At 44.1% G+C, this 22219-nt stretch overlaps 2 protein-coding genes across 2 annotated transcripts in view; one reads left to right on the plus strand and one right to left on the minus strand.

The window, feature by feature from the left end:
- Nucleotides 1-13508, minus strand: part of STYXL2 (serine/threonine/tyrosine interacting like 2) — a 30033-nt gene extending 16525 nt beyond the window's left edge. Inside the window, exons 1-2 of the mRNA XM_047784014.1 lie at nucleotides 13376-13508; nucleotides 12577-12702 (exon numbers count right to left, since the gene is read on the minus strand). Of these exons, the coding sequence (XP_047639970.1) occupies nucleotides 12577-12686 (110 nt within the window). The 5' untranslated portion in view covers nucleotides 12687-12702; nucleotides 13376-13508. The remainder of the gene's footprint in view (nucleotides 1-12576; nucleotides 12703-13375) is intronic.
- Nucleotides 13509-16087: 2579 nt separating this feature from the next.
- The window catches only part of GPA33 (glycoprotein A33), a 35243-nt gene continuing 29111 nt past the window's right edge, over nucleotides 16088-22219 (plus strand). The window contains exon 1 of the mRNA XM_047784015.1: nucleotides 16088-16225. Within this exon, the coding sequence (XP_047639971.1) occupies nucleotides 16183-16225 (43 nt within the window). The 5' untranslated portion in view covers nucleotides 16088-16182. The remainder of the gene's footprint in view (nucleotides 16226-22219) is intronic.

The following is a 22219-nucleotide window of genomic DNA, read 5'->3' on the forward strand; positions in this document are numbered from 1 at the left end:
GAGCCAAGTCCAGTTGAACTGAATAGAACTAACTTGAGCTAAGATAAGTTTAGTTGAGTTGATTAGCAGAACAATTCCCTTGTAGTCGACATCCACATCAGAGTCTTCCCCTGAGGGACCTGATGGGAATGGACCTAGCAAGGCTATAGAGAAAGAAATGTCTTTGGCAGAAGGAAAGAGCAGCCTATGACTCTACCCAGGACATAGCTAGACCTGTCCATGTAGCAGAAGGGACAGTACAATGTGGCCTCATCACTGGTAGTTCCTGAGGGATTTCCAAGAGCAGTTGTGTCAGATCATTCTCAGTCTAGCACCAAGTACTCCTGTGACCAGAAGATGCATTTTCAAATAAGCATGACTAGGGAGTAGGGGTGAGTTAAGGATGAGGTTTGTGAGCTATTATCCTTGGATGCTAGAACAAGAGAGGTGTTTACAGATCTCATTGCTTGGTAAAGGTAATAAAAAATAGAACACCTGGTGGGAGTGGGCATGAGCTCTGTAAAGGTAAAGGTACAGATTAGGTAGTTTGATTTATCCCTGTACCTCCTGCACATGGAAAGCCAGTGACCAGGCAGGTTTTGATGACTGAGTGGATGTTGGGTGGACAGATGGGCAGAAAGATGAACAAGTGGATGGCCTAGAAGGGATAGAATTCTAGGCACCATATACCACTTTGGGGATAAAACCTGAGAGTACCCAAGACCCTGCAGTCTCTGGCCCCTTTCTCCTCTCCAGCCTCAGCTTGCCCTGGCTTCCCTTGAGCTCATTCCTTTCCAGCACACTGGTCTTCTTTGGCTTCCCATCCTCACCAAGTTTCCTTCTGTCCAGGCACTTTGTAGAAGCCCATTTCTGCTGCATGAATGATCAGTCCTCCCCCTCCTCACCAGTTTCTCAGGTCCTAGTTCAATCATCATTTCTTTGGGGAAGTCTTCCTCAGATCTCTACCTCTCGTTGCACTACATACCTTTCAGTTACGGCACTTCTACTCAATGTAACTTTGCATTTATTTATGAAATCATTTGATAAATTGTCTTCTTATATAACCATACCCTCTATGAGGCAGAGGCCACACCATCTTTGTTAGGCTGAGTAAACTGCATCTGTGTCAAAATAGTCTTAGGACTATTAGGTTATTTTGTGAGATGTTGGGTTCCTAGCTTAACAGATACATTCTGATTCACTGACTGACTGAATTTATCCTCAGTACGGTACCATATTTAAGGGAATGTGGCAGGTACAACAATTACAATGGAAGAGTGTTTATCAAGTATTTGCTACTGGCTCATTATTTTCCTGGGATGCCAGTAGCAAGCCTGGGAGCAAAGCCAGGGTCCTGGCTGTGTTCTGTTTATGCTCACTCTCTGCCCTTCTGAGGCTAAGATGTGTACAATCTCCGAGGTCTATATTGGCAATTAGCAATTTTTCCTTATGGTGGATTAAAAGTGGCTCCAGATCTATGGCACTCCTTGCCAAGAGAGTTGTCTGAGTGGTCTCTGTGACTGCTCTCACAATAGATGTGGTGGGAGGGACACTGTGCTAGTGTCTGAGCCTGAGTCTTGAGGGCAGCTCCCTGCTCTTGGCTCTCAGTGCTATCTCTCTAGAAGCCCTGAGCTGCTGTGTAAGAAGTCAGATGACTCCAACCACCCCAAGATCGTCAAGCTGGAAAGGCTATTTATCAACAGTCCCTGCCAAGCTCCCAGCCAACAGTTAGCCATATGGGTGAGCCTCTTAGAGGGGCATCCTTCATCCCTTGGGTGACAGCATGTGAAACACAGACAAGTTGCCTGGTCCTGTCCAAATTCCCATCCACAAAAACAGGAGAAAAATAAAATAATTATCTTAAGTCATTACATTTTAGAGGAATTTGTTAGGCAGCAGTAGATAACAACAACAGCAACAACTTTATTCCAAGGGCTAAGAGGTGAATTTTAAATAGACGCTAAGGCACTCATTTTCCCTAACAATAGTACAGGACCTAGTAAATATCAGTGACTGACCTCAATTTGTTGCAGTTGGGGGGTAACAACAAAAGAATAGCAATATGAGAGTAACCCCTGACACTATGCCAGGCTCTGGGGACATTCTGGGCCCAGGATTCAGGACAGTCTTAGTTATAAAATATCAATGTTTCATGAAATTAGAGTCAGTGCCTGAAATTTTGTATAAATGTGAGTCACATTTCCATTTCAACAATATTTATTAAGGGAGTTTTATTCTTTTCTTTATTAACAATATTATTCATATATTGTTAACAATTTTTTTTTTGTTTATTAGGGGTCAGTATTATGTAAAAATGAGGAGAGGGAGTGGGAATCAGGACAAAATCCTGACAGTGTAATTAGCCAAGGTGTTACTATAGGGATGACAAGGGCTTGCTCCCGACAGCGCCCCTCAGTTCTCCTAGAGGTCAGTTTTCTTTGTTCCTCTACAGGCCTCTAGGGCTCTGCATTCCAGGGAGATTACAGGTACAAATTAAAAAGAGACACAGGAGGAGTCTTCACCTGTCAGGTGTGTAGAAAGCCTGGGGCCAGGAACTCAGTAGCCGTTTCTTGGGGACCCCCTGTCTGGTACTGTCTATGAGCCTTTGATCATGCCATTTTCCTTTAAATGATGTTGCCTTCAGATTGTGTGGGTTTGGTTTCATGTGACAAATACTGAGAACTGACAACCAGTCCTGAATATACCTAAACTCTGGGGCTATAGGTTTGATAGTAGAGGAATTTGAAATTAAAATTTGAAAATAGAAATGATGGAGAAACATCCTTCCTTCTTGCTGATGCTAAAGAATGATTCATGAGTCAGTAAATCTGAGAAATCACCTTTGAAGACTACTTAGTACACTTTGATGAAGTCGGAGGTTTTATGATGGAGAAGAGAGGAATTAGGGTCAGATTCCCTCCCTGGCCCCACAGGTCATCTGTTTTGGCTGCTGATGCAAAAATGTGAGCAAGAGTAAACTCAGTGCAGTGTATCCTCCAGTGCTGAAGGTAGGATTTAAATTCTGAGCACTTTTATGGGTTAACATGTTATGAGAGAAGGAGATGTAAACTTAATAGTCCTAAGACTGTTTTGCCACAGACACCGTTTAATGAGTATAATAAAGAAGGTGTGGGGGTGGAGTTCCCATTGTGGTGCAGCGGAAATGAATCCAACAAGGAACCATGAGGTTGTGGGTTCGATCCCTGACTTTGCTTAGTGGGTTAAGGATCCGACATTGCCCTGAGCTGTGGTGAAGTTTGCAGACCCGGCTTGGATCCTGTGCTGCTGTGACTGTGGCGTAGGCTGGTGGCTGTAGTTCCAATTCAACCCCCTAGCCTAGGAACCTCCATATGCCATGGGTGCATCCCCAAAATAGTAAAAAAAAAAAAAAAATGTGAGGGTTGGGCCAGAAAGGACCCAAATGGAGAGCAAAGTTCTGATGTTGAGAAGCTGCTCTTGTTTTCCACTGAGAAGCAATATTGCAGAGAAAGATGGGAAGAAGGAGGGTAAGATCTGGACAAGTGGCCCTGTTTATATTTGCAAGGTCAGTGAGACAGCGGCCCTAGAGGTTTTGATTTATGGCTGTGTCTGTGCCTCTACCCGCATGCTTGAGATGGAGTGTGATGACACTCACACCGTGATTGGAAAGCAGCAAGGGCTGGCTGTTCAAAAAAGACCAGCAGGGAAAGAGAGGCTCCAGGATCGATATACACCTCATCATAGGATCAGGAAGCAGCAGCTAAAAAGCCTTGAGGGTGAATTGAAAGAGAAACAATAAAGCAGAGTTTGATGGACTTCCTAACCAAGAGCAGAGACGGAGGCGGCTTTCTTTAAACCTGTGTTTTTCAAAATTGCAGACTGTGACCCATTAGTGTATCATAAAATCAATGGGTCGTGCCTAACATCTGGAAGCAAAAGAAAGAAAAAGAATAGAATGGAGAATATCACCTTGTAAAAATAGGTATAATTTTGTGAAAACTTTTAAAAATGTACACATATCTATACGTGTATACAGTGAGTAAATGGTATGCCCTACTGCAGATTAGAGGTAGCAAAGTTTGAACGCCACTTCTTTAAACCAGTTGCCAGGTTTTCAAGTCCCTGAAAAGAGTGGAACTGTTGGGGTCCTCCTACCTGTACCCCCTGACAGCTGATCTCTTCCTTTCAGTGAGTCCCTTGGAAATGAAGTGGAGGTAGAGGCCCAGGAGGCAGTGTCTTTCTTGGCTTGGCTTTTGCAAAAATGGAACAGGTTTCTGAGCTTCAGTGAAAGTGACCACACAGGCAAAGTTCAAGCTCCAAGGAAGAAAAGAAGGCAATAAATCCAATCGATTTTTAGCAAGCTGCTTGCAGCAGGCTTCGTGAAAGAACCAAGGCAGAAAGTTTTTTTCACAGAAAAAGAAATATAAAAGAGAATGAGTAGACAGGCGGAGCCACTTCCCAAGGACGTGTGATGAGGACACACAGACCTGACACTCCATGCCCCCATCTCCTGCCTCACTGCCACCACCTGACACGCAGACCGCACAGCAGGAAAGGCAAGCAGAGCACAGCTAAGGATCTTTCCTGAGGGTGGAGGGGAAGATGCTGCCCAGGAAGATGGCCTGACCCATCATCAAGGAGTTCGAATATGCTGTGAAGGCTTGAAAAATTCAGATCTGAAGCCAAAGCAAGAAATGGATTTTGACTTGGAAAGAAATAAAAGAAAACAGAAAAACATTCTTCAGATCAGATCAAGAGAAGGATAAAAAGAGGTTTGATTCTTTATTTGGAAAGGAAGAGGAACCTGGTCATAGCTAAGGAGGAACAGAAGAGGCAGAGGTAGGCTCCAGATGACCTGCATGGGAGGGCAGGGCCTGTCTTGAGGTTGGTGCATCACAAGCACACTGATATTTTAGACTGTGCTCATTGGGGTGACTGGGGAGGTCTGATGGAGATTATGGATATAGGCAAAAGCTCTACCATGTTGTCCCACTGGACAGGGGTTTTACATTTTAGCATTTGCCTCGCTGGGAGATGGATGAACCTGTAGCTGCAGGTTTTCCTCCAGAGACAGTAACTCGCAGAGGCTAGGTTTGAATTTAAGGCATTTGAGGTCAGTGCCTAAGTCAGGCAAAAATGAAGACTTTACACCTCTATCCACTGACTACACCCCTTTCTCAGGTCCTTAATTCACCTTAATTCTCTAGGTTGAGATTTACAGATGAGGCTGGAAATGTTAAGACTCCCTTCCAGGGCAGTCCCTTCATCCCTTAACTAACTCTGATTGATTGGCAGTGAATGTTTGCAGCATTTTTTTGTAAGGTCCTATCCCGGTTCTACTAAAAAAAGTACAGTTGTATCGGCCAGGGGCTGGATCTAAAGTTGCAGTGGGTTGAAAGCTGGCCCTGACAAAGATATGTCTCCCAGAACCTGTGAATGAAAGCTTATTTGGGTGAAAGGATCTTTGCAGATGTAATTAAGTCAAGAATCTTGAGAAGAGATGGGAGTGGATTAGGGTAGACCATAAATCCAGTGCAAATGTCACAAAAAGGAGATAGAGAAGAGATGGCCATGTGACTAAAGAGGCAGAGGTTGGAATTATACTGCCACAAGTCAAGAAACTCCTAGAGCCAACGGAAGCTAGAAAGCCACAAGAAAGGAATTTTCTCTGGAGCTTTTGGAAGGAGGATGTCCTTCCTAACACCTGGATTTCAGACTTCTGGCCTGCAAAACTGCAAGAGAATATGTTTGTGTTGTTTGTAAGCCACTCAATTTTTGGTAATTTGTTGCAGCAGCCTTAGGAAACTAGGACTGAGAGTCTGCTGGTGGGATATTTGCTGACTCAGTACATAATTTAATTTTTAGAAGTCTCAAGACTTTAGCTAAAGAGATAAAACAAGAATGGTGGAATTTCAGGCCCTTATTAAGTACAGGGAGGACCGTTCAGACTTGGGTGATGATTGGTGACTTAAAATGCAGTATTTATTTGTAGCAGAATCAGAGAACCATGATGTTTTAATTACATTGTGTGGGAGTCTGGTGAAAGAAAAATTTCTTCATATCACGAGTTACTGAAAAGAATGGGTTGTCTGATATCTTTCTCTGGAAGGAAAATGGAAGAGGACCACCATTTATCAAATACCTAATATGCCTATATATATGTATATGTGTGTATGTGTTAGAGTAATATATGTTATATATTATATGTAATATGTGTTACAAAGAATATATGTTATATTGCTTAATTTCTACCACTGGGTAAAACTGGTATTCCAATTTTATGACTAATTTATGTAAGCTCTCATGACTAGTAAGTGAAGAGCAGAAGCTGACCTTAATTTTGGCCTCAATTACACTAAGGTGTTCCAATATCACCATACTGCCTCCTAGAAGAGAGTTTTATTTCCCTTTTCATAGCTTTAAAAAAAACCCCACAGCTTTATTTGAGGTATATTGTTACACATACAGCACACATTTTAAATGTACAGACTGGTAAGCTTTGACATACATATACACCCTGAAACAATCACCACAGTCAAGACAGGGATACCCATCATTTCCCCAAAGTTTCCTCATGTCCCTTTGTAAGCCCTCCCTCTACCCCTCACTGCCCTGTACTCCCTAAGCAAGCACTGATCTACTTACTGTCACTACAGAGATTCATTTGCATTTTCTAGAATTTTCTGTAAATGGAATCATATGATATGTACTCTTTTTTGTCTGATTGCTTTCCTTGAGCATAATTATATTGAGATACATCCATGTTATTGTATGAATCAATAATTCATCCCTTTTTGCTGCTGAATAGTATTTCCTTGAATAAATATACCACAACATTTTTATCCATTCACTTGTTGATGGACTTTTGGGTTGTTTCTAGGTATTACAAATAAAGCCACTATGAGCATGCATATATAAGTCTTTGTATGGACATAGGCTTTAATTTCTCTTGGGTTAAATACCTAGAAGTAGAATGACTGGATTATATAGAGATATATATTTAGGTAGCTGTATTTTAAGAAATTGACTAACAGTTTATAAAATGGTTGTAACATTTTAAGAAACTGTATTTTAAGAAACTGACTAACAGTTTATAAAATGGTTGTAATATTTTACATTCCAGCTGGCAGTGGGATTGTTATAGATCCTCCATGTTCTCACCAACTTTTGGTATGGTCAGTCTTTTTAATTTTAGATATTGTAATAGGTATGTAATGGTATCTTCTGGTGATTGTAATTTGCATTTCCCTAATGACTGAAGATTTTGAGCATCTTTTCATGTGCTTATTTGCCTTCCACATATCTTCTTTAGTGAAGTATCTATTCAAATCTCTTGTCCATTTTTAAATTGAATTGTTTCTTTTTTATTGGGTTTTGAGAGTTTTTTAAATGTATATATTTGGGTGCAAGTTCTTTATCAGATATGTGTCTTGCAATTTTCTTCTCTCAGTCTGTGCTTTGTCTTTTCATTTTTAAAGGTACTGTAGACTCATTCATCTGGGCTGGTTTAAGCCTGATCCTGTGCAATGCAGTGAGATTGATTGGGTGATGACTCAAAAACCAATACAGCTGTAGCAGTTTATACCTCAGATTTTAGGATGATAATTGCAGGAAGGGATAGCCCATGAAGTGTTACCATGTGTTTGCCTTCCTTGAAATTTTCTGAAAAGGGGTAGCCAATTTGGGACCAGCTTCTAAAAACCAGTTGCTAAGGAGTATAACGTACACAAACCAAGAAGGGCATCAAAACCAACAGGATTCAAGAAGAGTCACTGAGAACACAGAGAATTTGATTTGTATGTGGGGTCATGCTTTTAGGGAGCTCAGCCCATTCCATGTGAAGCTTTCAGGCTAAGCCTGTTTTTGTCTAGGAGGAGGCCTGGCACCTGGCAGGGCCAAGGATTGAATGCTATTGGAACGTCTCTATTAATAAAAGCTTTTGTCCTGTGGTAAACTCACTCCATGTGTAACTCTGAAACCAGCAGAACTGGTCTTCCTTGCAGTGACCCACCTTCCACCTTTGCGGCCAGCTCTCCCTGATTGCCTTTCCCAACCAATAATCTGAGAAGCTCAATCACTCCAAAGTGGTAGGCACTTAATAAAATGCCTATTCGTTAGGGCAATATACACACACAGATGCACACACCACACAGAACTTTAGCCTACTGTCAATTGAACAGTTCATCATGCTGTTTAAACATTCCATGTTCTTAATGACTGTTAGCTGCTAAAATATTCTAGTATTGGTGCTTCTTCTCTGGTGCACGTATGTATTTATATTAAGTATGTATTCGCAGTGAGCCTGCTGGGTCATAGGACAAGCATATGGTTAGAAACTATAAAATAGCTTCCCAAATGGTTATACTGATTTACCCTCTTACCAGAAGTGAGCAGGAGAGTCCTGAGTGTTTTGCATCCTCATTCATATTCGCTATTGTTGATTTTTAATTTTAGGTAGTCTGGTGAGTATGTAGTACTATTGAATTGTGGCTTTAATTTAAATTTTTATTATCCATATATTTCAATATATTCCATCCCACTTGCTCTCTTTATAGTGTGACCTTGATACTCCTTCAACGCAGTGGTGAAGCCTATGCTGCCTCCTATTGAACCTTTGTGGTCCTTTATGTGACTTCTATCCTGTTCCCTTGCTCTCCTGCAGTTGTTGGGTACATGTTCTATAAGTGCTGATTAGCTTATTTTGTTTATTATTTTGTTTATATTTCTTTCATATTTTTTGGCTGTGCCTGTGGCATGTGGAAGTTCCCAAGACCAGGGATTGAACCCATGCCACAGCAGTGACCTGGCCTGCTGCAGTGCCATCACTGGATACTTAACCCCCTGTACCACAAGGAAACTCCCACATTTCCTATACTCTTGATGATTTTTCCTCATTCTATCAGTTGCTGAGGTTGTGTTTTTAAAAATGTACACTTGTCCGAGATTGTGGATTTTCCTTTTTTCTTCAGTTCTGTCAATTTTTTGCTTTATATATTTGAGGCTATGTTATTAGATCATAGAAATTTAAAATGAATCTATCTATTATATGGTGAATCGAATCTTTGCTTATTATGAAACATCCTTCTTTGTCCCCAGTAATGCTTATCTTAAAGTTTTCTTTGTCTGATGTTGATAAATCACTTCACTGGCTTGCTTTCAATTAGCGTTCACGATTGTGGCAATTTGTACTTTCCAAAGATGGTCACACTATAGGCCATCCCACTTGCTCTCTTTGCAGTGTGACCTTGATACTCCTTCAATGGAGTGGTAGAGGCTATGCTGCCTCCTTTTGAACCTTTGTGGTCCTTTATGTGACTTCTGAGGCTAGATCATGAAAATCAATGCACTTCTGTAGTGTGCTCTTGGAATTTAGCTCGCAGGCTATGAGAAAGCCCACACTGGCCCACATGGAGAGATCATACAAAAAGACCATGTTAGGTGTTCAGGCCAGTCGCCCAGCTGATGTCCCAACATGAAGTGCCAAATGTGAAGATGCCTCCATGACAGCAGCCCCCAGCTGTCGAGTCACCCCCAGCCTTAAAGTCATCCCCAGTACTCAAGCTTATCCAGCTGAGGCCCCAGACATCGTGAAGCAAAGACAAGCCACACCACTGTGCCTTGTCCAGGTTCTGGTTTGTGAACATAATAAAAGGGTTGTTTTATGCCACTAAGTTTTGAAGTTATGAACAATAGTAACTGGAACAGTATAATATACATTTTCTATCCTTTGTTAACCTTTGTCCATCTTTATTTTTTGAGTTGTGTCTCTTGTGCAAAGTATGTAGGCTTGTAAAGAAAAGTGAGTGTGACAATTTTTGTCTTTTAATTGGAGTCTCTAGTCTACTTATGTTTAATGTAACTGCTTCTATATTTGGGTTTAAATCTTTCACCCCCTATTTTCTTACTATTCGTTATACTTTTTATATATTCTTTTCTCTTGTCTTTCTTGCCTTATTTTGGATTATGTTTTTATTATTGCATCCTCCCCCATTAGCTTGTTAGTTACACATTCTAAATAACTTTTAATAAGTGCACCATAAATTACAAAATGCACCTGAACTTGCCACTCAAATTTAAAGTTTCAGATAATCTCTTCAGATAACTGTCATTAAGCTGAGGGAGTGAAGCATGTAGACAAGGAGGCAAAGAAATACATTAAGATTGAAAATTCTATCTAAGAAAGAACTTCAGGTATGGTTTCTGACACATGGAATTGTCTGGTCTCTGCAGATCAGAAACCAATTAAGTTTTTGAAGGGATTATATTTTCCAAGAAATCATGAGCCTTAAAAAGGCTTTGGGTGATGTAAGCCTTTAAACAGCCCTTGGACCCCCACGTTTCCATAAACAGGACAAGTCTACAAAAGCTATACGGCCTTCAAGGATGATACCTTCTCCAACCTCACTTAAGATGTAGTTATGGAGGATAACAGACAAGGAAAAAGACCCAGGGGCTGAAGCTAGAGGCCACAGAGAACAATAGATAAAGGAATGCCACCCTGAGAGCCACATCAGGGAGATCTCCCCTCTTCTGGGACAAAGATGCTTAGCAGGTCAGCAGGTGTGCTAATTATATGAATCAAGGACTGCTGTAGCTCCCAACTCCTCTTTTACCAAGTGGGGTTTTTTTGTTTGTTTGTTTTTGTTTTTGTTTTTGCAGTTATCATGGCTAGACCCCGAGGAACTACATTCGGCCTTGAGGGAGAGGATTCATACCCTCCAGAGAACCTAGCTTTTGAACTTTGCAGCAGTTGGTAAATGGGATTTGGGGCTGTCTTCCTTGGGAGGCAGTAAGTAGCTCTATGAGTGGGAGAAAAGGAAACATGAACACTAATTAACTGCTGAGAGGGGTTACTGTGACTGAGACTGCTGTGTGTCAACAAACCCACTTCTTTTTCTCGAGTGCCTGGACCTCATTTTCCATCCTCCCTTGCAAGAAAGCATGGCCTGGCTGAGTTCCAGCTAATGGAGCATGAGTGGAAGCAAAATGGCCATTTTCAGGCCTGGTCCATAAAAACCTTCTGAGAGAGTCTCCATGCTTTTTTAAGGTCACACCCACAGCATATGAAAGTCCCCGGTCCAGGGGATGAATCCGAGCTGCATCTGCCGACCACAGCCACAGCCCCAGCAATGTGGGAACTGAGCCACACCTGCAACCTACACCAAAGCTCACAGCAACGCTGGATCTTTAACCCACTAAGTAAGGCCAGGGATCAAACCCGTGTCCTCACTGTTATCAGTTGGGTTCAAAACCCACTGAGCCACAGTGGGAACTCCCCCATTTTGTCTTGATGCTGATGAACATTGTGACTTTGGAAGCCAGGCCTTAAAATGGGGGACCTCCAACACAGAACAGCCTCAGTTCCTGAATCACAGCTCAGTACCTGTTCTGAAATGTATTTTGAATGAGGAAGAAATGTCCCTTTGCTATAACAGCTGGCATTACCCTATTCCATGAAGCCATCACCTATTGCAGCCATACCGCTTCAATGTCTGGGAGTGTCGAGAGGGTAGGTCTACATTTTAACTCTCAATCCTGACAGTTTTTCTAAGTGGGAAGATGAGACAATTTTACAGGAAAAGTCCCCAAGCTCCCTTTGGACAAAGTGCCCTGGCCTGTGGTGAAGAACACCTGCCCTTGCTCCCATCTCACTGCAGAGGGAAAGCCTGTAAAGCCTTGAGAAGTGGAAGCCTAGACCCCAGGAGAAATAAGGAAAAGAGAAGTCAAGCAGAATCAGAGATACTCAGATGGAAAGTTACCGTGAGGTATCGGAGTTGGGTCTTCCTTTCCCTTTTTGTAGATATGGAGTCAAGAATTAAAGTAATTCTTCGCATAAATTTGGTGACAGAGCCAATATTAGAAGTCAAGTCCCCTACTATTATTTATGGCAGAAGAAAATGGATAGGTACACACACACTACTGCTTTAGCAGACAATTAAGCATTTCTTTGATGTCTCATGGTTTTTCTTAACATTTCATGCAAATCTTTCATTTTATATCATCATATATCCTCAATGATTTTATGTAAAAGAAACTTTAAAATTACTTATCATAAAGTAAGTAAGACCCTCCAGGAAGATGCATGTAGCTGTCAACCCCTAGATACACTGCCACTCTCCCAGTTTGAAAGACATAGCTTGATCACGGATACAGAATTGTCTTAGTACTAGGATCTGGTGTCTTCTGGGCCTCTTCCTATCCTGATGCCTTCTCTTATCTATGACCTATGGTCTACCATCCCCATTTCCAGCCTCAGTCCTAGGAAATCAAGCTCTACCCTCCAGGGAGAACTGCCAGACTCCTACTCATCCTTTGAGGTTCAAGTTCAGCCTCATCTCTTCCAGGAAGCCTCCTATGATCCTTCTAAGCCCAGGTCTTCCTTTCCCTGGCCTACCACGCACTAGATCCTCGGCATGGTAATTCTGGCACTTACCATGTGATATTTTAATGGGTCTGTTTGCATGTTTGCCTCCTCCAGAAAGTAAGACACATAAAAAGTGCTCATCAATGTTTGCTGAATGGGTGAACTTCAAGAGGAGGGTCCCACTTGTCATCATGCTCCTTATTCCACCTCTGCCATGGCTGGAGGGGTTTGGAGCTGAGCAAGTGCACACTTACTGGCTAGGGGAGGGGCTCCGGAGGTACCGAGCCTGCACAGCCCTCACGTCAGCTTCATCCTCTTCACTTGGGACCACCTGTTCCTCTTCTGGGTCCCCACTGGTCGCCATGACAATCTGTCAGCGTCTGTAGGTTTGGCATGAAAAAGACAGGAAATCTAGTTATGGAGGTTTTGTGTGTAGGGGGGTAGGGAAGGGTGTGTTCAGTGATGTCACTTCAGTGGGACAAGGACTGGGAAAGCCGCCACATGTTAGTAGGAAAGTAACCCATGAGGAAAACCCAGTCAGAGTTGGTCCAGCTACCATTATCAGGACACCAAGACTTATGCCCCGGCCATGTAAACAGCCCATCTTGGAGTCACAAGATTTAAGAAGTGACAACTTGGTGGCTTCCATAGGTGCCGGCAAGAAAGCAGCGAGGGGAAACAGAAGTTTGCCTTGAGCATAACTAAAGCTGAAAAACAGTGAATTCCCCAGACCAGAAAGATCTTTTTGTTGAACCTCCTGGGTGTACTCTCTCTTTCTCTCTTAGACACACACACACATACACACACACACACACACACACACACACACCCCTTTTGTCCTTACTGGGGGAGGTGCCTTTTTCAGCCACCTTAACCAAGTCCTGGAGCCACTTCCTGTGGCTCAGGCACCATCTCACATCCCTTTAAGGAACATGATATCCCCAGGAGCTAGTCCCAGACATGGCTGGGCCCTGACACTCAGGGCAGATCTGCTGCCCCTTTGTGTTCAGGTGCTGGGCTCACAGGAAAAAATGAAGGGAGACACACACTCACCACCGCTCTGTTGGTATCTCCACACCGAGGGGCAGTCACCCAGTGACTGAGGGACCCAGACGAAATGGCCAGAAGCTCTCACCTCCCTTCTCTCTCCCAGTGCTCCTTCTCTGAGGGGCAGGACAGCTGTTCACAGGAAACCTTAGCTACCTTCTAAATTTAGCCTCTGGCCCCACAGCCTGGCAGATCTCTGGGAGGAAGGAATGCAGGCTCAGGACCCAGACCCCAAAGCAGGCCCCACTTAACTCTTTCTCTCCAGGCTGATAATCTGGACAATGACACTGAACAGCAGGGTTGGCAAAGTTCATACTTCGTGGATGGAGAGGCCTAAAGAAATCTTCGCTTTGGGCTCACTCTCCATACTTTCCTGCCTGGGGCTGCCTATTCAGAGTGCTTCCAGAAGATAATCTAAAGCCAAGAATCTAGAAGAATGAAATAAAGGGAACTTCAGCCTAGAGGGGGATGGGGTAAAACAGCAGATATATGGAATGAGAGGGTCCTCTGATAGACGTTGGGAGAGCACCCTGGTGCAACTAAAGGGCAGTCATTGCTTGTGACCAGGGCTCCATTTCCTTGAACAGAGATGACTCTGGATAGTGAACGGGGCTGTTGTGCTCCACGACCCCTGCCCCATCCCCCTACCCCATCCCCCTACCCCACAGTGATGGTCAGTTGGCAACCCTGGGTGATATAAGCATTCCAAAAGATTCAAAAACCTCAAATGAGTGCATAACTCACCCTACTCCACCATCTTTATGATGGAAACAAAGCCCAATAACCCATTAGTTCACTCCCTTACTCCGCACATTCTATAAGGACCCCATTCCTCTGCCCATGCATTGATCCATTTGTCTACCCATTTACAAATATCTACTGATATCTACTATGTGTCAGGCTCTTTACTTGACCAAAGTTAGTAAGACACATAATTACATGTGTAAAATAATGTTTCTTCCCAGCTAGGTGGAGAAATGCCTGGCACAGAGTATCATTGATAATTGGCTGAATAAATGAATGAGCTCATAGTTTATTAGGAGGGCTGAGACATGAACCAAAAATAACTCAAGTACAAGGCAGAATGTAGTTAGTGTCCTAAGAGAGATCCAGAGTACTATGTAAGTTCAAAGGAGGGAAAGAGCCCTTTTGACTGAAGAAGTTAGGAAAGGCTTTATCAAAGAACAGATAATATATGTCTTTAAGGTACATGTTGAACTATAAGAGCAGATGTGACTGTAGGGGAAGAAATTCCAGAGGGAATGGCATGGACAAAGTTTTAGTAGCAAAAATTAGTTTTATATAGTGGTTAAATCTTTGAAGAGAGAAAACAGTGTCACGTGCCGAGACCTGGCACAGCCAGGGTAGGTGCTCCTTTGGATAGAGTGAGCCAGGAAGGCATCTCTGGGGAGGCACAGAGCACCACCACTGACCAGTTGTGAAGCCACCATCCTGGGCATCACAATAGGGGCTCAGTGAGTGACTGCTGAAGAATGGACGACTGACAACAACTGAGTAACCATGGGGGATTCAATCTTCAAAGTTCCATGAAGACAAAAGGTGGTATGAGAGAGAGGTGAGATGAAGGAGGGGAGGATGGAGATTGGGGGTGGGAATGGGATAGGAAGGGGTAGGGAAGGACTGAAGGTTGGCATCAGTTGGGCAAAGCTCAAGGTTACAGACCCCTGGCATGGGGAGGCAGAGGGTGGACGGGGGTTGGCAGTGGGAAAGATGGAGTGTCAACACAACTAAGAGAAGCAACAGATAAAGAGGGGACCACTCAGGAGGAGAGAGAACAGAGGGCCTCTGCCTTTTTTTATATCCTTAGTCACCACCCTTTCCTCACAGAGGGCGACATCTGGGTCACTAGCATAGTGGACTAGAAATCAGAAAACCGTGTATTAGCTACGTGACCTTGAAGAACCCATTTAACTTCTTTGAGACTTAGACACTTGCTTATGAGATATAGAGTTAGGATACTAATTTCCCCATTTTGTTCTGATCACCCAGTCTAAGGCAGGACCCCTTCCACTGCCTCAATTTCATTGCCTATGTCATTCCCCAGGTTATGGCCCCCATAGCACTGGCACTCTTTTAGGGGGACCAACCTTCCCAGTTTGCCTGGGATGGAGAGGTTCCTGAAACATAGGACCTTCTGTTTTAAAACTGGGACAGTTCCAAGTAAACTGAAACAAACTAGTCCCAGTATTTCCAAGACCGTCTTGTTTGTTTGTATACTATCTTCCTCTGAGCAATTATTCGCTCTCTGTGGGTAGGGACTCCTGGTTTTCATGACTGTGTCTCTAGCGTGGCGTGGGGTCGGGGGAGTAGGCAAGGAAGAGAAATAGAGGAACAGATCACATTATGCCTTGGAATATGGCAGCAGTTGTGGCCAACACCCTTCTTTTATTGGCTTTGAAACCCTTCCTCTGAGATCATTTCCCTCGACATTATGAGGTGGCAGCTTCCTGTCCCAGAGAGGAGAAGCCCACATTATAATGAGAAGCCCAGGACTTTGTACGCTTGCTAAGTGGAGAGTAAGGAAGGGGAGGTAACTGAGAAGGGAGAGAAGGTTTCTGTTGGGGCCTTTGGTAGAGGGGGTGGAGCAAGAGTCCAGTCCTACAGGTAAGCTCACTTATCAGTCCAGCTGAGGGGTGGGGTGTGGGGCCAGGCTGGTCAGAGGTAGACAGGAAGGGAGCAAAAGGCTGGGTTGGGCCAGATGCTGTTAGAGCTTTAACCAGTCGGTTCAAACTGGTTAAAGTTGCGGGCACACCAGTAGCAGGCTGGACTTGGGGCAGAGAGGAAGCAAGACAATGGAGGGGAAGATGCAACCTGTGCTGTGGATGCTCTGTGCTGGTGAGTAGTGCCCAGGGGTGGGCAAGACAAGGGCTGAATGCTGAGGGTCTTGCACAGTCCCCCCAGGGAGGGCCTGCAATGACACAGTTGCATTCCTGCTAGACAGAATGACACATTCTGTCATTCAGAAAGCAGGTTCCAGGCCAGTACCCAGAATCAGAATGGTTTTTTATTTGCTTATTAGTAAATAAAATTCTAGCCCATTTCTGGAATAAATAACTCATTATATGCTCAAGATGATATTTTTCTGATCTCAGATCAGATCAGACGTAAGATCTGACAATGAGGAACAAAATATTTAAAATCAGTGTTGTTCCAGAAAAACCAGGATGTATGGCTCCAGGACTCTGGGATTTTAATCATTGCCTTAAAACCAGAGAAAGAGGCCAGGGTAAGTGTGATAACATCTGTATCACATATAAGGAAACTGAGGCAGAGAGATGCTGCAACTTACCCAGGGTCATGGACAGAGCAAGAGAAGACTCAACCCTTCAAAAATAAATCAACTAGAAAGGCCCTTTCCAAAGACCAAGGCTCTTCAGCTCTCTTGATACTCTGGTCACTGAAAACTCAAAAGATGAGGAAATCCCACAAAATAAAAACCAGACATTCACTGGTAAAATGGTAGCCTCTAAATCAAGTGCTAAGTAGCAAAGTTGCTATGTGTGGACCCATGAAGTGTCTAAAGGTCAGCATGGAGGTCTTGGTGTTAAGGTTCTGGGCATGGGCAGGAAGCAGAATGAGCCGTGAGTTGAGAGATGAGGGTTGGGGGAATTTTAGGAGTATCACTAATTCAGTGTATTTGATCATGCTGAGAATCTCATCAGCTTGCAATTTGATTTATTTTAAAATTCAGCCATATGTTAAAACTAAAAATATTTATTTTATGAAATAGTCTTTAAATTCTATAGTGCTTTACAATTTTCAAGTTTCACATACATGATTTCATGTAATCCCACAATAACCCTTTTTCCCCCTACTGCTATATTTGCCCCTTTCCTCCTCTCTCTCCCCATGGGTAGCCACTAGTTTGTTCTCCTGAGTCTGCTACTTTTTTTGTTTTATTTTCTGCTTTGTTGTATTTTTCAGATTCCACATATAGGTGCCATTATACAGTATTTGTCTTTCTCTGTGTCACCTTGCAATTTAGAAATTGTTGTGGGCTTCAGAAATCTGGCAAGACTGGGGAGTGTTGTCAAATCTGAACTCATGTGTCCAATGCAGTGAGGCCAAATAAATGGAAATGGAGTTTGGAACAGAGAAAATTTATTGCAAGGGCCATGCAAGGAGAATGGATGGCTTGTGCTCAAAAGACCCAACTCCCCAATGGGTTTCAGAGAAGCATTTTTAAAGGCAAATTGAAGAAGGGGAGTGGCAGGGTGTGTGGTCAGCTTGTGCACGATCCTGTGATTAGTCTATGGGGCAGTTAACAGGGCAGTATGACAGGGGTCAGCATTATTAATCTTCCGGCTCCAATAGATCTAAGAACTACAAGTTCATGGTCATCAAGTACTTAACTTCTTCCATTGGTGGAAGGTTTTAGCATCTGTAAAGCCACTCAGGAAATGTACATCAGATACTATTATTGAAGTACTCCAGGAAGGAACTCAATATTCTATGGTTACCATGCGGCTGATTTACTGTTTAAATTCTCACCATTTCTCTTAGCCCACCTGCTAGTTTTGCATTAATTCTTGAGCCAGGCTTTGTGACTCAGGGGAGGCCTGGGAGACTACATCTTTTCTACAAACAAGAGGCAGGCCGAGGACATGGGGAGAGGAGGTCTGTCCTGGGAAGGATCTATAGAATCCTGCTCCGTTACAGGAGGAGGTGAAGAGTTATACCAGGAAACTTGGGAGCCCCAAGGCCTGGGAAGTAGAATGGAGGAGGGTCTGATTTAGAACTCATTTTTCAGCTCCTTCAGGTAAGCCTCAGGTCCAGCTGGCCTGCCAGTTCAGGGTCATTCTCCCAAGGTCCCAGACTCATCCTCCTCTCCTATCACTTGAAACCCAGCCTTAGGCCTCTTAGGTGGAGGGCATTCCAGTTCTAGGGAAGGGCTAGGTCAAACTCATCCCAGTTCTAGGGAGGCCCTGCCCAGAGGTCCATCTGATTGGGGCAGAGGGGCCCCTGTCTTTAGGCTAGACGGCCTCCTTCATTCATTCCTTTATCCAAACAGCTCTTTACTGAGCACACAGTATGTGCAGGCACCACAGAAGCAAAGGATCTGGAATGATTAGTCATGAGGGAAGCTGTCTCAGCCATGAGATCCAGACGGGAAGGATGTGCTTCAAACCCAGAGGGTAGGAGGCTGAAAGGATGACCACCCTCCCTGGGCTGGCCCAGCGACCTCTGATTGTCTTCTCCAAAGCCTAGAAGTCTCCCCCATGCTCTGCTTCCTCCTCCTCCTCGAGTAGACATCTCTGCATTTGTAGGCTGTCTGCAACCCCAAACGCATGCATGAATAAAAAGAAGGAGGTTGGGCTTAGAGAAAAAACCCAACCCAACGCACACACCCAGCTCAGAATGAAAATTAGCCTTGGAGTTTCACTGTGGCTCGAGGATGCAGGTGTCCACGAGGATGTAGGTTCGATCCCTGGCCTTGCTCAGAGGGTTAAGGATCCTGCATTGCTGTGAGCTATGGTGTAGGGTGCAGACACAGTTGCTGTGGCTGTGGCTGTGATGTAGGCCAGCAGCTGTAACTCCTATTTGAACCCTAGCCTGGGAACTTCCCTATGCTGCAGGTACAGCATTAAAAAAAAAAAAAAAAAAAAGACAAAAGAAAAAATGAAAAGTACCCTTAACTGTGAACTGCCTGGAGCGGTACATTTCACCTCTAACTGTGAGAAGGCATGTGACCCCTGGGTGAACTCATCTAGTAGAACCAGCTCTTGAGTTTGTGTTCAGACACACTGATCAAGTGTGCCCTCTGTCCCCACCCACTTCCCTCCACCTTCCTAGCCTGGCCGCAGGGGCTCATCACTTTCGCCTCCACACTTTACACTGAAGGAGAAGGGGTTGCAGCAGTGGAGTGAGGGAGGTTGGGCTTGGTGGCCAGCTGGGGTGTATGTTTGCCAAGTGGAAATGTTTGGGAGTGAAATAGCCATTGCCATGTGCAAGTGAGCAATGAAGGCCCTCAGAGGCCAAACCAAAAAAACACCAGAGTGGCTCTCCCCACATGGGTTGGGAAAGAACACCAGAGGAAGAGCAGGGAAATTAGGGAGGGCTTCCTGGAGGAGGTGGTAGTTAAGTTGGGTTCTAGAGGACATACTGGCCTTCATCCTTCTTCTGTTTTTCATCTGAACTTGCTCAGTAACAACTTAGATTTTGCTGATGGCCTGGGCAGGGTAACAGAGTAGATGAAACTAGGATCTGTGACTTTGGGAAATCAGAATATAATCCCATAAGGCCAAAAAAAGGGGGCACAAACAGAAGATGGTGTGTTAGAAATTTAAAAACACTACTTAAACCAACTAAAAGGCAACTGGACATTTCTACCCAATGGCAGGAACATAATACTACTCTCTCCCTGGCAGATGCTCCCACCCCCTCCTCTGCCATCACAGGCACTCGAGAGGGACAGGCCCTCTTCCCTAAATGACTTTAGCATAGGGAAAACTACTTGACCTCAATAACTCAATTTTCTCATCTCTGAAATGGAGACGGTAACCTATAATGTGTGAAAATGCACACAGTACCTTTCATAGGGTTATTAGGGATAGTAAATGAGTTTGTCAATGTAAAGATCTTAAAACAGCACCTGACACATAAAAAGCATTCAATAAATGCCTGTTCTTGTTGTGTTATTATTAGTGTGGGCAAGTGTACATTACAGGAAAGTAGCTAGACTTTGGTGATCTGAGTGCTCTGATCTGGCAGACCTCTACCAAGAGAGTAAGAGTCACTGTGGATGAGGGATTGTCACCCCTCCCGAAGGGCTGCTAGAGAAAAGGCTCTGACTTGGGTATAAGACCAAAGCGCTTCCACTCTGGGAATTTTTCAGCCACCAGAATCCATGAAAGACTTGATGTGATGGCAGGTATAGCTGCAGGAAAAGAGATTCAGGAAGAGGAACCTCCCCCCTCCCAGGGAAGGGGAGTCCCTAAAACATTCTGCCCAGAACCACTAAATCTTGGAAGACTTGATAAAAAACAAAAGCAAACAAAAGCTCCACCTTCCTAGAACTAGAAGAAAGCATGGAGTTTAAAATAGAAAAACTTAGGGAAGTACTTCTTTTTACCAAGGAATAAAGAAATCCATCATCACAAACTATACCAGATGCAAAAAAAATATCTTTTCTTTTCTCATCTAAAAAATATCAATAAGCCCATGGATGCTTAATCCATAATGGGTTTTTGAAGGGAACTGAGTTTCTAAGTTCCTGTCCTTTTGAGGCTGATCATACCATTTTTTAAAATTTCTTATTTTTTATTTTTTATTTTTATTTTTCGGCTTTTTTAGGCTCGCACTTGCAGCATACAGAGGTTCCCAGGCTAGAGGTCAAATCTGAGCTACAGCTGCTGGCCTATGCCACAGCCACAGTAACACAGGATCTGAGCCGTGTCTGCAATCTATACCACAGCTCATGGCAACACTGGATCCTTAACCCACTGAGAGAGGGCAGGGATCGAACCTGCATCCTCACGGATGCTAGTCAGATTCTTTTCCGTTGAGCCACGATGGGAACTCCTGATCATGCCATTTTATAATTCTTCCCCAGAAGCCTTTGTTAGAGCCACAATCCCCAGCAGGGATTAATGTTGCCCACTCTGAAGCGCTGTGTTCCTGTTGGCCACACAGGCTTAGAGAGCTCTCAGGGAACTTCCCTGTTGGAACATGGGGTATTCTGAGCCCAATGTCACTTGCATTCCTAAGTCCATGCAGTGACCTGAACCAGGCTGTGACGTTTACCAGGCTCAGCCTCAGATATACACATCTGATGAGAATCAGATAAGAGAGTGCCCTTATGCCTAGTTAATCCTGACCCCAAGAGGGTAGTATTCAGGCCAGAGTCAGGGTGGTGTCAGCCAGCAAGTGCGCTGCAAGATGGGCAGCCCAGCCTTTCATCTGCTCCACAGCTCTGAGCTCTGTTGCTGTTCCAATTCCCAGGGTCTGGCTCTCACCCAGAGGCAGGGCCCTACCTGTCGGTGCCTAAGAGAAGTCAGAAGCCATCACTCACAGGAAGGCTCATGTGCCTGGGGAATTACACTGTCTGCTGTCAGAGATGAAATCAGTTTGAAAACGCCCCAGCCCCAGTTCCAAGCCCAAAGAGGGAAGGATGTAATGAACGGTCAGCCTAAAGGGGTATATGTACAAAGGGGGAGGAGTGATGACTTAGGGCAGTGGCTGGCAACCCTGGATGCCCACCACAGTCACCTGGGGAGTAGAAGTACAGATGCCCAGTCTCCCCCAGACCCTCTGAATCGGAATCCTGAGGAGCGAGAATCTAAGCATTGCTCTGATTTTGAACAAGTTATCCAGGTGATTCTGATGTGAAAGTTTAGGTTCAGAGTTGCTTATTGGAACTTGAGGAAAAATAGGTTTCGTGGCCAACTGTCTCTGTGACGGGGGCTGATAGTCTGCATGTGACTTGCAGCTCAGTTTTGCACCATCTGGCCTCCTCCCTGAGTTAATGCTCAGTCTCGACGCTGGTGTCTTATCTTCTCACACTTTTGTGTGGATGGACGTCACCTGGAGGATCTTGTTCACATGCAGACTGAATCAGTAAGCCCAGGGCAGGGGCCTGAGATTCTGCATTTCTAACAAGCTCCCAACTGATGATGATGCTGCTGGTCCAGGGACTACAGATTGAGAAACAAGGCTCCAGGGAAGAACCACTCATTTCTTTCCCCATTTTCTTGTGGTTCCCTCCTGTTCATCCTCCAGTGTCAGCTCAAAAGGCCCTTCCTCAGGACAGCCTCTCCTCACCCCCAAATCCTCTGTTCAAGTCTGTCATTGAATGTGTACCACTGGTTACTAAGGCAGTTTCACATTTAT

This window comes from Phacochoerus africanus, chromosome 6 (assembly GCF_016906955.1).
Source record: "Phacochoerus africanus isolate WHEZ1 chromosome 6, ROS_Pafr_v1, whole genome shotgun sequence".
NCBI classification, from domain to species: domain Eukaryota; kingdom Metazoa; phylum Chordata; class Mammalia; order Artiodactyla; family Suidae; genus Phacochoerus; species Phacochoerus africanus.